A 15,121-nucleotide genomic window follows, 5' to 3' on the forward strand; every position below is an offset into this window, starting at 1 on the left:
CTTCAGACATGAGCCCACCTTTACCCCAAAGTCCGCACTCAAATGAAGCAGCGTTCCCTTTTGTTTCAACAAACATTACTACGTTTAAAACATCATGAGGAAGGTCCAAAACATGGATTACAAAAGGTCCAGGGGCGACATAATTGCTTTGAAGGGCAGCCATTTCTGCAATGTTCAAAAATAGACTCCCCTCTTAGAGATGTCAAAAAAATATGCCCTGATCAGCTGGTGCGCCTCTGTGCGCCTCTGTGCGCCTTGTCCCCTCCAAAGGCCCACATTATATATATAACATTTGAATGGGCTCATCCGCAGGTTCACATAGAAAAAGTGACAGTACTGAGTCCTACCACGTCCTGCCGTACAGGAGGTTAGAGCTGACCATGTTACTGGTGTAATCGACAGCAGACGCGTCTATCTGGGCCATGTTGAGCTGGCTGTGCAGCGAGGGGGGGCTGGGCGACAGCTCCTCCAGGTCCAAAGCGTTCACCTGCTGCGCGAGGCTGCTGCTCGCGGATGCGAGCACAACTCCCGCCCCGTTCTGTTGTTGACTTTGCTGTAGGTTCTGTTGGACCTGTTGCTGATTCGGCGTCGGCGCGTTCGAGCCGTTCTGGCACGGTTTGCCGTCCTTCACCAGAACTGGCACGGCGACGCGCCTCGGGGATTGCGCCTGCTGCTGGCACATGTTGCCGTCCTGTTGCTGAAGCTGCTGCGCTGCCTTATCCTTGGCCTGGCGCTTCATCTTGTAGCGGTGATTCTGAAACCAGATCTTCACCTGGGTCGGCGTCAGGTGGATCATGCTGGCCAGGTGTTCCCTCTCGGGCGCCGACAGGTATTTCTGTTGCTTGAACCTCCTCTCCAGCTCGTAGACCTGAGCCTGCGAGAACAGGACGCGCCGTTTCCTCCTGGGCGCAGCGTGGAGAACTGGCATGGATTTGGTGGCGTCTGCCATTCCGAGACCCCCCATGCCGGTCATGTTCATACCTGTGGAAGGTCCCATGAATCTAGAAACTTAAAAATATACATACATATACATGCATTCATTAAACAGAAGAGGAGAACACTATTTCGCCTTTATTTGTGCAAATGAATAAAGATGGAACATTTTAGTGTCACTATAATAATAATAATAATAACGATGATAATAATAATAAATAATAATAAGAATAATAACGGTGATAATATAACAATAAGAAGAAGAAGAAGAAGAACGGTGATAATCTAATAATAATAAATCATAATAATAAATAATAATAATAATAATAATAATACGAACGGTGATAATATAATAATAAAAAAATCGTAATCATAATGATAATAAATAATAATAATAATAATAACACAACGAATGCTATACTTGAAAGAATGATCTCCTTTTCAGTTTAACAGTCAGACATTGTGATTTAAAATGATCCATTTCTTAAAATAGTACAGAATATTTAAATCTCATTTTGACGGCATCATCCAAAAGAAATCATTTACGCACGGTTTTTTTTATATTAAAATATGAATTGCTGAGCTCTTGTCTCGCTCGTTCTTGAAACGTCACTTCAAAAATTTTAATTCCAATGACAGAATATCACAAAGTGTGTATAAAAAATAAAGAACTTACTTGTGGAGTATCTTGGATCGGGGTTAGCGCTGTACCAGCCCGCACTATTCCGCATGCTGTCCTGGTACGACGGCAGGTCTCCCATGTTGCCAATGCTTCCATTGCAGTATCCCCCCATTGCGCTGTGGGAGAACTGGGAGACGGCGTGCGGCATGTGGTACGTGGTGGCCACGGTGGCGTTGTGGCCCATGGAGTGCTGTTGCATGCCGGTCTGAGACACCTGAGGCTGTCGGTAGGCTCCCAGTGGAGAGGTTAGATTCCCTGCGCCGTCCATGCCGCCAAACTTCTTGTAGGTCTCCTCGATTGGGCTCAAAATATCTGTCACTGAAAAAGGCGTTGTGTGCTTTGGGCTCAACGACATGATTCGGAAAGCAGGTAGATGTTTGTGTGTGTTGAGCAGATCAACAGTGTTGTTGTATCGGCTCTCTCCTTGGTTGGATGTCTACGTAAGAGCGTGCTTGTAGTGCGCCTGAGATTCTATTGATCGCCTTGGAGAAGGAGGCGAGCCCTGGGCGCTCTTAGCCCGGGTTTATTGGAGCCATGGAGCCAGGTTTACGACAAACACAGGGGGGCGGAGCGAAACTCCTAAACCATCAAACAATAGGCATTGACATTTTAGTGAAGTTACTCCTGAAAATATATTTTGATTTGACTAAATCGGATTTATAAATAAACTGACACTACATCTTTATATATTCTGTCCTTTGTGACGCAGCTGAGAATCATCTATTATGTTTTGTGCCTCAGCTGCACAACATATGACTATTTTGCGCGCCAGTAGGGAATCCCACTCTTTCTAGAAACTTTGAGAGCACTTTGAACAGACATAAGGGCCACCGAGTATCATCAAAGAGGCACAATTAAGTTTTATGACCGGCTCATTTATGTTTCTTAAGCATCATTTTTTTTACAACGCCAAAGAGGGACAAGTCCAATAAGCTCCAAATGACAAAAAAGCTGAAAGGGAGCGGCGGGAGAGACACAACCTGTACCTAAAATCAGGATCAGACGAGGCAGTGAAATATTGATGGACTAGATCTGATCGCGCTGCTGCTCCTCATGGCACTAACAGGAGAACTCACAATATCATACATATATTATTTAAAACAAAAATCTATTGTTTCAATTAGACTTAATGAAATTTGGTGGTCAGCATCGCCAGCCTCAAACCCCTCGAGTCTGGACACCCCGCATTAAAGACACTTTGCAGTCTTGACCTGGCCACTGTAATCTCTGAGCAAACCGACTGGCGCCAGGGGAGGCATCAGAGGATGGGAGGAACAACGGGGAGGTCATGCGAGAAAAGAGGTACTACAAAATGTAATAATGGTTTAAAGCGTTAATATAGCCTAGCATGTGTCCCCTGTGGATTTATGACGTATTCTTTTAGCCTATATAATAACCAAAACAGGTGCGCATCTATCTAGATGCGCGTCACCATCAGCACTGGACAGGCGCAGGTGTGCTGCAGTGAAGTTGTTTTCCAGACGTGAAATGTTTATACCATCTTCCTCCGAAGGAAGGAAACACCCGTCAGCGTTGAAGCCACTAATGTAATTTGGCATAGCATGGCACCAAAGCTGCCCTTCTCTAATTGAGCATTTCAAGATGTGACAAGGCCAGCCATCAATTATATAGCGACATATCAAGATCGCCAATCTCCGGTTAAGTTGATAGCCTGATTGTAATAAATTAGAGATCCTATTTCTACCGTTTTCCTCAGGTGCCTGCCTGGACTCCGCGGTGGATTTAAAGTGAAGTGCTTGGACTTTGTTGTTGTTGTTGTTGCTGAGGAGAACAAAACAATGCGCGCGTATTCCAAAGAAAACATATGGAGATGTCAGGAAGACACCGAAGAGAGAGAGAGAGAGAAGGAAAAAAAACATGAAGCTTTAAAAAGCTGTCTGATAGGACAGCTTTAAAAGTTTTACACCAAATACTCACATTTTTTTTTTGATTGCAATCAAATTATTACAGAAAAGCAGTTAATTGCCTACATAAATGTGCTACATGAAAATATTACTCTGCCTGCCCAGACTCATGTGCGCCTTTTTCCTCTGTTTTCACATGGAGGCAGCATGTCGGCTTTTTCAGGACGAAAAGAAAAGGTAGGCCTCGGCCCAGACCTCTAACATTATGTAAATGAGACAAACCTCTCAACCTTGTGGATTACCGAGTCAGAGAGCAGGACCCTGGACCGCAGACCCTCCACATGGGGATTGCATAAAAATCTGGAGCTGTTTAGCTGCATGCCACGTTTATGAGAGCTCAGTCCACTTTAATATAGTTTTCAAACGAGTTCACTTTCCATAAAGTGAATATGATGTGATCAAGTATAGCGGACGCGGGACAAACGGACGCGCCAATGAAGCTATGAGGAAGGCCCATCAAAGGTTTGTTTATGCATCTGGCATCTTTTTCGAGAAAATCATTCATTAAAAGCCTTTTTTATTTATTTATCTGTTAGTGCAGAGCTTGATGCTACTTTACAGCAGAGCCAACGTGCGTAATATGTGCTGATATAATTTGGCACAGAAACCATTCATATCAGCCTCACAGTGATCATCCAGCTCCAAGGACAATATATTGATTACTGCAGGGCGACGACAAAACATTTTATATTCTCAGAATTACGTGCGGGGACGGCGTGATACATTGCGTGCGTGGCAGCTTGCTTGCTGTTACCTCCAAATATGTTTTAAATGCTGCGCTTTCACTTTCAGACTTTAATTGTCAAGCGCTCAGTGAAAATATTACAGAACTCTTTTTTTATTTTTTATTTAATTTTTACAAAGAGACGTAATTGGCTAAACGACAACGAACTGACCACTTTCTTTTTGTCGGTGTGCCAAAGATTTATTCCCACCATTGTTAAATCATCTGATATGATATGCAAAAACAATACAGACCATTTCCCACTATGGCTTGTACATGTTCAGCCGACCACTTAGATGTTGTTATCCAGAACAATATAATGGACTATTTACGCTTATAATATCATATAACCTTTTTCCGATATCATCCTTGTCCACCCCCCACCCCCCCCACCAAAGCGCCTGGTTGGTGAATTGCTATTTTCCATCTCGTCCTTGCTATAGTTCAATACACTGAGAGATGTGGAGAGACAGTTGAAGGGCCAGGGTCCTGACCTGCAGCCAGCAATCTCAGCGGCCGAAGCACAGAGTTACAGAAGACGTGCGTATATTTATTCAGTTTCACAGGCTTCGAATGGTTAATCTCACTTTAATCTTATAAAATGCGAGTAAAAATGTCGAGACTGTTTTTTTAAAAAAAGCAAAAACAAGCAATAAGAGGTTCAGTTGTTTTTTTCTTCTTTCATTTTGATGCAGTTCAGATTAGCGTGTGAAAAAACAATAAAAAAAATAAATTCTGTAACGATTTTTGTGTCATTTTGGAGATTAAATATCAAATGAATTACTATCAATAAACTATTCAATCAATGTTTTGTGCGTGTAAATGACGCACGGCGTGTGAACACGCGTTGTCCTTCCCTCGTCTGTCACCTCGGTTCACTTGAAGATTTGTAGGGATTCGTCTTTATCAACAAACGTTTTCTAAAACATTTTTGTTAGATTTAAAAGCCACAGATTTCGATGTGGTGTTCTTTTTTTGGGAGGGGGGGAGTTAAATACATACATTTGTCAAACTCCAACTCTCTATCTATTCCATTTAATAAAATATCGGATCTGATTTCGCTGTTTCTTATGGGTCTTTTAACATTTATTTAATATCAGGCACGTTTTAAAAGTAATTTGTTTAATGATTTCTTGGCAAATAATATGCAGTTTAGAAATAGGCTGACAACAAAATGTCGGAAGTGCTGCTAGGCAAGACTTTGCCGTGCGTAATTACGCATGAGATGCGACACTTGATTAAGTTTTTGGTGAAGTAGAAACGATTGAAAACATTCGATTGTTGACAGTGAAACCAAAACTTGTAATTAATCGTCGTATTTTGATAAAGATTTAAATCTCATCCGATTTATGGCCAGTGTAATTGTTGAATTGGTCTGGAAAAGCGTGGCCAAAACTCCACACCTGCAATCAGCGTAATACCAGGTCCATTTAGATCAAATACTTTCTCTCCTCTTAAATCTCCAAGCAGTTTGAGAGTGAAAAGCGGGCAGGTGCATATCTTTCAGCTGCACTACTTGAAATGGTGCGGTTCCTTAGCTAAGTAGGTTAAAGGTCCTCCCCAGAGGAGAAAGTATGTGACAGGCCTCTTGAAGAACGTATTCTTCAACAGGAGGTTTCTTTCATTCACAATTAATGTCGCTTGATGCACGAAATGATGCTAATAGGGCGCCAAAAGTATGGACCTTTACAGGATGCTGACCAGAATCTAAGACCCGGAGAGAGACGAAGAATTTCTAGCAATATTTCAGTGAATAAGATATTCTTGAAGCTTCGCTGTATGAAACGATCAATTCACAGATAAGGTTATACACTGAGAGAGAAAAATAAAAACAGACTGTAAATTGTACTGAATGTGTCTCATATTTAATTCTTTTTTTTAATACTACTGTTAGGGTCAAAGCCAAGAGTAGAATTTTGATTAATCCATGTCCGTCTCTCCTGAAAGGAACAAAGTTCTTTTTAAACCTTTCAGGCCGCCACAGTGAGACAGCAAAGAAACAGTCCAGTATGTGTTGCCATATTTTTTTAAAAACAAGTCAAACATGACAACTATTAGTTTGCCCGTGTTGAAAGCGCCAATAAATCGCACAGAAACAATAAGCTGTTGCTTTCAGAAAGACATTTCGGTGCTCACTGCAAAATTGCTGGCAGAGTTGAAAGTTCTTTGAATATTTATACTCAATTCATCCTGATGTATCTGACTTCAGATTGTTTGTTTTGTTGTTTCTCACTTGAAAAAGGATTAGACTGCATGCTGGACATCAATCCCTGCCCCCCCGTACCTTATATTGTTAGTACAGAAAACTAAAATAAAACACAATCAGTGTTACAGACATTATGTTTGTTCATCACATATTGTATTTAGTGATTGTAATCAAAAACTGAAAATTGAAATCGCCTCCAAACCTATATAATTTCATTTGACACAGAATTTAAATGCTAAGAGTTCCTATATTTTCTTTCCAAAACATTAATGTGATCGGTCTGAAAGAATTGTTTTGGAATTACATTTTCCAGATCATCTTACCTATCCTTACAAATAAAAAAAAGACCTAAAAAAGATGTAACTATCATTTTCTATATGACACCTTGCACAGGTTTTTCCAAAAAGACGGTAACTTCCACCTTTCTGGATTTGTAACAGATTGAGCCCCTGAAGTATTTGGACTGCAGGGTTCTGTGAGTGCCGCTTTCATTTACATTGTTTTGGAGTGGGAACAATTTAACAAAACTGCTCTCCTCTGCAGCAATTATAAAGAACACAGCATCAGATTAATGCAGATTAACAAAATTCCAGCGGGGGTGCCTGATTCGTCCACTTCTTTGCTGCACTAATTATGGCGGCAGTAAGGGCAGGTAAACAAAGCTGTTAGGGAGAATGGTTTGTGACTCAGCCACGGATCATTCTAGCTTTGTGGATTAATCATATGGCAGAAAGGCCTCCACCAATCCATCCCTGCATCCATCGCCCTTGGCAAGCGACTGTTGTGATGAGGCGACGTCTATTTGATGATTGTAAAATGGCCTGTTCAATGTGCATTTTATTAATAATATAAGATCTCTGTTGACACACGCTGTTTGAGAGCTTCAAATGGTGTTTCCTGACATTTCATATTTCCCTTGTGGTTACATTTTTCTGTTCAAATACAATAGCAGAAGTACTTACTATGCAAATGCCCCATGCACTTTTATATTCTTTAGTAATATATTGTGTAAATTGTATATTCCTTTAGCTCAGTTCTATTATCTAGCCGGGAAGTTTGAATTCTGTTGCCACACAAATAATTTAGTCAAATAGTTTAAGGCAGACACCGCGTACGGTAGCAGAAATGATAATAATATTAATATAATGTGTTTTACACTCTGAATGCGTGCAGATACCAGCAGCAGCAATCTCCATCGAGTGTTTCCTGACGTCCATCTACGGCAGGAATTCATTTATTCTGCTTGTTTTTTTATCCTAACTGTGAAGAGATGCATCTTTTAATCAAAAGTTTCAGAGCACTTTGAGTGCTGTGTGTGGAGACGGAAACTTTTTAAATAGCTTTGCAGCTCAGCAATGGAAATGTGCACAGAAGCTGCATATCAATGCAATATTTTTTACCTGTCTGTTTATCTCCACTTTGGGATGCGTTCATGCAGTAGGCCGCCTGATAGCCTACTATTATTTAGATGAATCCAAATAACAAAATCACAAAAGTACTTCATGTTCTGAATGTATTGATCCTGACAGGTACAAGCACTCTTCTTCAATTTACTATCCAATTTAGAATATAAAGTCAAAGCCAATTTTTACTGCTCGGTATAAAGTATTAAAACTTTGAGCACTGCCTGAAGCTCCGGCTGTGTGCCGAATAGTTAAACCCGAGGTTGAGACTTTTAAAAAAACATTTAAGATTATGCAGATGCTATATTTCTATATTTTAAAAACTGTTTTATTAATTATGTGTGCTTTGAGTCACTACTCCAGTACACCATATATTGCAGTTTGTGAATGAAAGACAAGAATATTTTTCCACACGTGTATTTTTGTGTTTATTTCAGAATTTTCTTTTAAATAAACAAAATAGGTTCTATTCATATTTGCTTCTGTCCATTGAAACAAAATGTTTATTTATAGGAGCAATTTCTGAATAATATTTATTTTATTTTATGTTAATAAGCACAATATATATATATATATATTTTACTTTTGTGTTATTTTTCATAATATCTACTTTAACTGACTTTCTTTTTCTCATTATTTAAAACAACAGTAAAAACCAAACATGTGGGTTATTTGTACTTTTGCATAAAAACTTTGATGACTTTATTTCATGGTTTCCAGTATAATTTGTCTTCAAACACAAACACGGCACTTTTTGCTTTTCAGTGGCTTGTTCAAGGCTATAGTTTGTTTTCCCGTGTTGACTTTAGCTTTGGTTCAACTTTATTGTCACCACACACGTACACAAAGTACAAGGTAACAAAATGCTTTGGATGAAACAATTCAGCCATCTTTCTGACAAATGGATTCTGCTCCAATATACAGTATATTTTATATATTTCAGCAGCAGCGTGTTAGTCAGGGTTCACTTTATAGCCTGCAGCTCAAGGAGACACATTATTATGAACTATGTGCATGACTTTAGATAATACAGTATCTTGTATGGCAGCAGTGGTGCAGCTAAGGGGTGGCCAGAGAGCCCTCTGCCCCAAGCCACCGCTAATTCCAAGATTGTTGTGTTAGCTGTTCGAGTTCATGCACGTCACATAATTAATACCATTATGAGCATTAATGTAATGAATATGAAACCATATTATATTTGTATGTAGTTCCTTAACTCACATATTAACACAACTTGCATCAGTTCATTTGTCTCATGTCTTTAAAGAATTCCTGACGTTTTGGTTTTGGTATGGCGCACCTTCTTTTTTCCCCCAATGGTCCCATGGACATATTTTCACCCCAAGTCAGGACCAAAGTGTGAATCTGGTGTAAAACATTGGTTTGCATCCTCTTTATATTGTGCAGCATATTCATAATAACACATTTGTAGTGTACATATGTAAAACTGCTAAAATGATTTGTGAGCAAAGTACAATAAGAAGCTTTCAGCATTTCTTCAGTGGCCATTTGAGGAACCGTTGCTGTGAAAAATAAATAATCCATACATTTGCATATTTCTTTTTGGAAACCTAATCACCTCAAAAGAAAAACATATGATCCACAGTAAAAAAATCTATTTATATTATTTATTATATATATATATTCTTGGTTTTCCTTGAGGTAAAATAATTTGCTGCAATCTCCCCCAAAATAAATAAATACTTTTTTATTTTTATTTTTATATTTGTCTGACAGCCTTTACAAATCACAACACATCCCAGTTCAGCCCTCACACCGGCTGCAAGTTGTCTATTAGTAAATGATAATAATAATGTTAGATGTGACACATGCAGTTCAGTTTGATTACGTTTACAACATGTATACAGCCTGTGTTAGCATCTTGTAATGTGTTATTAATTATTAATTATTAAATTCCTCTATAAGGCTGGAATATTTCTAATTTTTTAGGGTGACATTAGACATGTTGTAAACTCTAAGCTGCATAATACAGCCTTAACTCTATTAGTGAAACAATTATCTTAGATTTATATTTTAAAAGACTAATATCAGCACAAAATAACACAGAAATTCTGATCGGTGTTGAAAAATATTTAGAAACATAAAAACAATTGTCAACCATGAAGCTATGCTAATCGTAATACTTGTATTTATAGTCACAGTTTTATATTGATGAGTTATCACTATGTTACTGCTCAGACACTTGCAGTGTTACACCTCCCATAATTCCCACAGTTCCTTTACACGCAAGGATTAGGGATGCAGACAGTGTTTCAGCAATGCAAATATTACTTGACAAACGATGCACAAAAGACAATGCTCTTGCAGAATGTAATGAAAAAGCTAACAATAACAGAGAGATGTGTTTCTTTCTGCGGTTTTTCTTTGTGTTTGCGTCTGACTTTCTGCTCCTCAGTAATTACCCGTCCGTCTGGGACTAATAGTGCTCTTGTTTGTTGGTTTTGTGTCGTCCTGTTTCAGTGGTTCTTTCCCTCTGGAAGGATGTCAGCTCTCTGTGCTTGGCCATCCCTGAGGACGCTTGATGTCATCTTGTCTACCTGATCATTACGATACCTGCTCTCCTCCACAATGCTGCCCTCTCGCTGCTCAGCCACTTGAAATGCTTGGCTGGCCTCTTCTCTGAAACCATCATGAAATTGTGTGTTAAAATGCCGCAGTCTGCGACTCCGCTCTCCTCCCTCCAGCCATGTGTGCAGGAGCCAGAAAAAGATTTCTCCACTCGAAGGCCGCTGCTCACTCAAACAGAAAACACACAAAACATCCTTCAGACATTTGCCTCCACTCTCAGAGCATTTATTTGATCTGTTGATCTGTTGATCTATTTTTATTTTTTATTTTTTTACACATTACATAGATGCAAGTAAATATTACGCACACTTTTCTGTTTCTTGTGTAAATAATTGGAAAAAAATGTAGAAGATCAACAGTGAACATACACAACTATTATTCCGCTCTGCACTAAATGAAATATTTCCATGCACCACAACAAATTGGGTTATGTGTCAGACTCTTTTGTCAACACACTTTTCAGATTGTTTATGAGAAAACCAGTTCACCCTTCTTTTGTATTGAATTGACCAAGTTTCTTTATTTCCTTGTCCTAAAATAGTTACCTCTGCTGAGAAGGTTATGTTTTCGCCGGCGTGGTCTATCTGTCTGTCTGTCTGTAACTCAAAAAGTTACGGGCAAATCTTGATGACATTTTTGAAATATTCGGAATTGTACCAGGAATAGTTGGTGATGATCCAGAAGAGATTTATTAACATGGCAGTCAATGGACCTTCAAAATGTGTTCCTTTATATCGGTTGATTATTGATGTTTACAGAATTTGACACAGTCATGTAGGGTGGGGGCCTTTATCTTAACATCGAATTTCATCCGCATCAGACCTGGATTCTGGATACTATCGCAATCCGGATTTTCCCATTAATTTATAAAGGAGTTTTTTTCAAAAACATATCTTGTAAAATATGCATTTAATTCACTCACCAAAATCACAGTCATAAAGTGGTCCGATATAAACTATCATGTAACATTTCTTCTGGATCTGATCCAGAATGAGGTCAGGAAAATTTTAACATTGAAAACCACATTTACAGATTCAAAAATCAGTTAAAAATACATAAACTCAGATTCACTTTTACTTTTAATGGTTGGTGTATAAAGATACAAAGAACAATCTAGAGCATTTTGATGATGATCCAGATGATCATGTGGACGGTGTAAATCCAATTAGGAGGGGGACGAGCTGCTTGGGGGAAGTCTGCGCTCTCTAAGTTCTTTTCTAGTTAGAGTATGCAACAACAGAAAATATAATCATCATGGCTGGTTTTAAAATAGTTGCGTAATTTTCAAGTATATTTCCTTCTATAAAAATAAATAATTTGCAATGCAGTCTAGAGTGTAACATGCAAAGTGACTGTGTGACATCGCTCTGAGTGTGTCCTACATGCCGATCCATCTAAATAATCTGTTAATAAGACAGAGGTATCAACAGCAGCCTGCATAGAGCTACTCTGTGAGGTGTCTATTGTTGCAGTAGGACTGTGGACTTTGTCCTCAGAACAGAATCTCTATTAACAGGAAACATTATTATAGTAATAAATATGAACCTCTTCCTTAAAGCATACAATAATTATCAAGCTTTGCCTGAAGCGTGAACTATAATGCCATTTTCATTTTAATAAAAAATAAATCCTCTTGCGTCACCTTTCATGTATCCGTCGTTTTCAATAGTCTTCCACCACCTCAGCTGGCCGCCTCTATTTTATACATGTGTGTGTAAAATATGTTTTATGCTGCATTAATATTTCTTTACATGTTAATAAACCTGCTGTAGCCGAACGGCAGTCTCCACAGTCACGTGCGCACACGCACACGCACACGCACACGCACATGCAACCACCCACCCACCCACACACACACACACACAGGAACACCTGGTGCCGTCTGCATGGTCCCACAGCGCTCTTCTGCTGCAGTCGAGGGTCAAGTGTTTTGCTCAAGAGCACCTCAGTGGCATTTTGCAGCAGGACTCCTCTAACCGGGCGTTTGTTTCCAGGGTGTTTTAGCTCATCCAGGGATGCGAACCGCTAACAGGTGTGCTTCTGCTATCGATGGCCGTCCTGGTTCTATATACAGCATCTTTTACAATAAAAGTTGATCAACAAGAAATTTGCATTTGGTAAAACGGTTGCATATCAAATGAAGTACGTCCTTCATGCATGGAATGAAAAGGATGGAAATGCATCGGATCAATTCACCTATCTCTGTGGGGTTTACACATTCTCAAGCAGATTTCAGGTACTAAACATGAGCATGAGTTTGAATCTGAGCTGGCAGACAATGACTGACACCATGCAATTCACCAAATACATGACAGAATAAAGAAAAACTCATCAAAGATTCCCATAAAACACCGTCTTCAAAGTTTTTGCTCTTTGCCCCTCGGCTATCTACCCCACATTCTACTGCATAGTTTAAAATACTACAGTATCTATAGACATAGTTGCACTTTTGACATTGAGGGTCACATGAATATGGTGGGATAATGTGAGCAGCGTGCAAGCAGATCAATCTTTAATTACGTATATTCTTTTGTTAACTATATGTATTCATTCATCCTCATACATGATGTGTGTGTGTGTGTGTGTGTGTACTGGTCTCAGCTCATTATTGTCTGGCCGTGGACCTGGAGATGAATGTGGACACTGATGATCGTTCTGAGGTTTTATTTCATTATTTTTTCCCTGTAGTAAAAATGTCAACCATTCCCACAGGACAGTGGGATGAAAGAAAACACGGTCAGTGGAATGTGCATGTGACCTTGGAAAATAAATAGACTGAAGGTTAGGACAAGCAGCATTAAGACTCAATGTCACACATGAACCAATGAGGTGAGACAGTTGCTGGACTTTATTAAAACACTGCACCTATTAAACAAAGGCCACAGAAAGCAATCTCATAAAGGAGCTTTTGATTTTCTCTTTTCCACTCAGCTCTCTGAAAGACACGATAATTTCACCGCAGGCTAGAAGTGCCCAAACATAACGTGGACACGACTTGCTACACATGTTCTACTTGAATTGCTGAAGCATGTTGCCATTACATTGTGGCTCTTTTGATCATCACTTGTGCCGACTGAAGCGTCTCTGAATCGCTCGCAGATACCGGATCCATCGTCTGTGCCGGCATCTCAAGCACCTTGTGTCCATCCTCTGAAGAAGGTGAAACAATCCATTAAGTAAAAGGCATAAACACTCAAAATCAGGGAACCTGATTGCTGATGCCGTCTCCCATCCGGACCATCTGACTGTGGGTTTTTACACGAGACAACATGCAACACACTACACACATGTGCAGGAGACATGGGTGGAGTGAAGGGGGCAAGCCATGTATCAGCGCCCAAGGGAAGAAACTTCTGGGGTGCCTTGCTCAGGGGCACCTCTGCAGCGCTCAGGAGGCACCTCTCCAAATGTCATTCAACGCTCCACATCTTGGTCCATACTGCCACTGGTCTCGGGTTGGCATCAAACCGGCTCCCTCCAGTCTCCAGGCCAAACGTTCTTTACGACCTGAGCTCCTGCCGCCCCTTTGACCCCTTTGGTGGCTCTTTCAAAAATGTATTTAGCTTCATGAGATTGAGAACATTCATACATTTAAAAAAAATCTAAATTATGTAAATGTTGAATTAAAAAAGTGAGCATGTTAATTATGGTACATAACATGTTTGTCGTATTCTCCTTTTTGAGCGGCACAAATTCATTGTTTCTGTTAACTACAGTGCAATAATGACACTGACAGCAGGACTGCTGCTGAGCTTGCGTGTGAGGCGCATTGGGAGGCAGCTTTGTGTGCCACACTGGTAACAGCGGTTCCCTCAAGTTGCTTTAATGTAGTCATTTTAATTGTGTTCAAAATGAACACGATGTCTTGAAGAGTCTCCTAAACTGCTAAATTGACACAGAGGACAGGAAGCGGCTCGACACAACACCTCCGCCTCCTCTTGTCTTATTTATATCCAGGAAAAAGTCCCTTGTGCAAACTGTCAGTTTTAATCATTGAGTCAGAATGTAAGCTAACCATGAATGAGCATGAATGAGAGCTGCAAAGTGCAACCAGATTGTTTCCTGAAGATATTTAGCCCTGACATTTATTTGAAGACTTATTTGAATATACTGTGAATAACTTCTCCAAATAAAAAAGCAGATGAATAATTTAAAGTTCTCACTCAATGACATGGAGGACTAATCGTGGACTAATTTGTTTATCTCACTCAATGACATAAACAAACTAGTCCATCGTGGCGTTTCCATGACAGCAGGAGGACGATGAATGACGCACTTCTGCTTAAGACACATTTAGTTGTTGACGGGCTTTTTTGGTCCATTGATGCAAAAGCTTTTGAATATTAACTGTAATCATTTGGTAAATGAAAAAAACACTTGCTCTCTAGGAAGATACAAACAAAATAAAGAACACTAGTATTCGTGTAATCGTTTATTTAATTCATCACACTAATAACAATTTAATACAACTGCATGGAATTCCAATAGCGGAGTGTAGTTTAAGGTACCTGGGAAGAAAGGAATTCCTTTCTGTCTGAGTCTAACCGGATCCGATCATGGCATTGTACTCTGCAGACTTCTGCTCCTCTAATCTCAACATTCAGCAAAGTCAAGAACCTTAACACTCAGTCCTTCTCACAGCGATGCTTCCGACGCAGA

At 39.7% G+C, this 15,121-nt stretch overlaps 1 protein-coding gene across 1 annotated transcript; it reads right to left on the reverse strand.

The window, feature by feature from the left end:
* Positions 1-343: 343 nt before the first annotated feature.
* On the reverse strand, positions 344-1,970 carry nkx2.4a (NK2 homeobox 4a). Its single transcript, XM_068751959.1, has 2 exons — positions 1,610-1,970; positions 344-1,008 (listed from the first exon to the last, which is right to left on the reverse strand). Exons 1-2 carry the CDS (start codon positions 1,968-1,970, stop codon positions 344-346), a joined length of 1,026 nt encoding a protein of 341 aa, XP_068608060.1.
* Positions 1,971-15,121: the final 13,151 nt, after the last annotated feature.

The sequence above is a fragment of the Brachionichthys hirsutus genome, chromosome 18 (genome assembly GCF_040956055.1).
Source record: "Brachionichthys hirsutus isolate HB-005 chromosome 18, CSIRO-AGI_Bhir_v1, whole genome shotgun sequence".
Lineage (NCBI taxonomy): Eukaryota > Metazoa > Chordata > Actinopteri > Lophiiformes > Brachionichthyidae > Brachionichthys > Brachionichthys hirsutus.

Bases quoted from the DNA above. Each gene is read 5' to 3' on its own strand.
- nkx2.4a (XM_068751959.1), bottom strand. From the start codon at position 1,970: ATGTCGTTGAGCCCAAAGCACACAACGCCTTTTTCAGTGACAGATATT. The intron at 1,009-1,609 runs GTAAGTTCTTTA...TATATTTTTAAG, and splicing joins CGATCCAAGATACTCCACAA to TTTCTAGATTCATGGGACCT.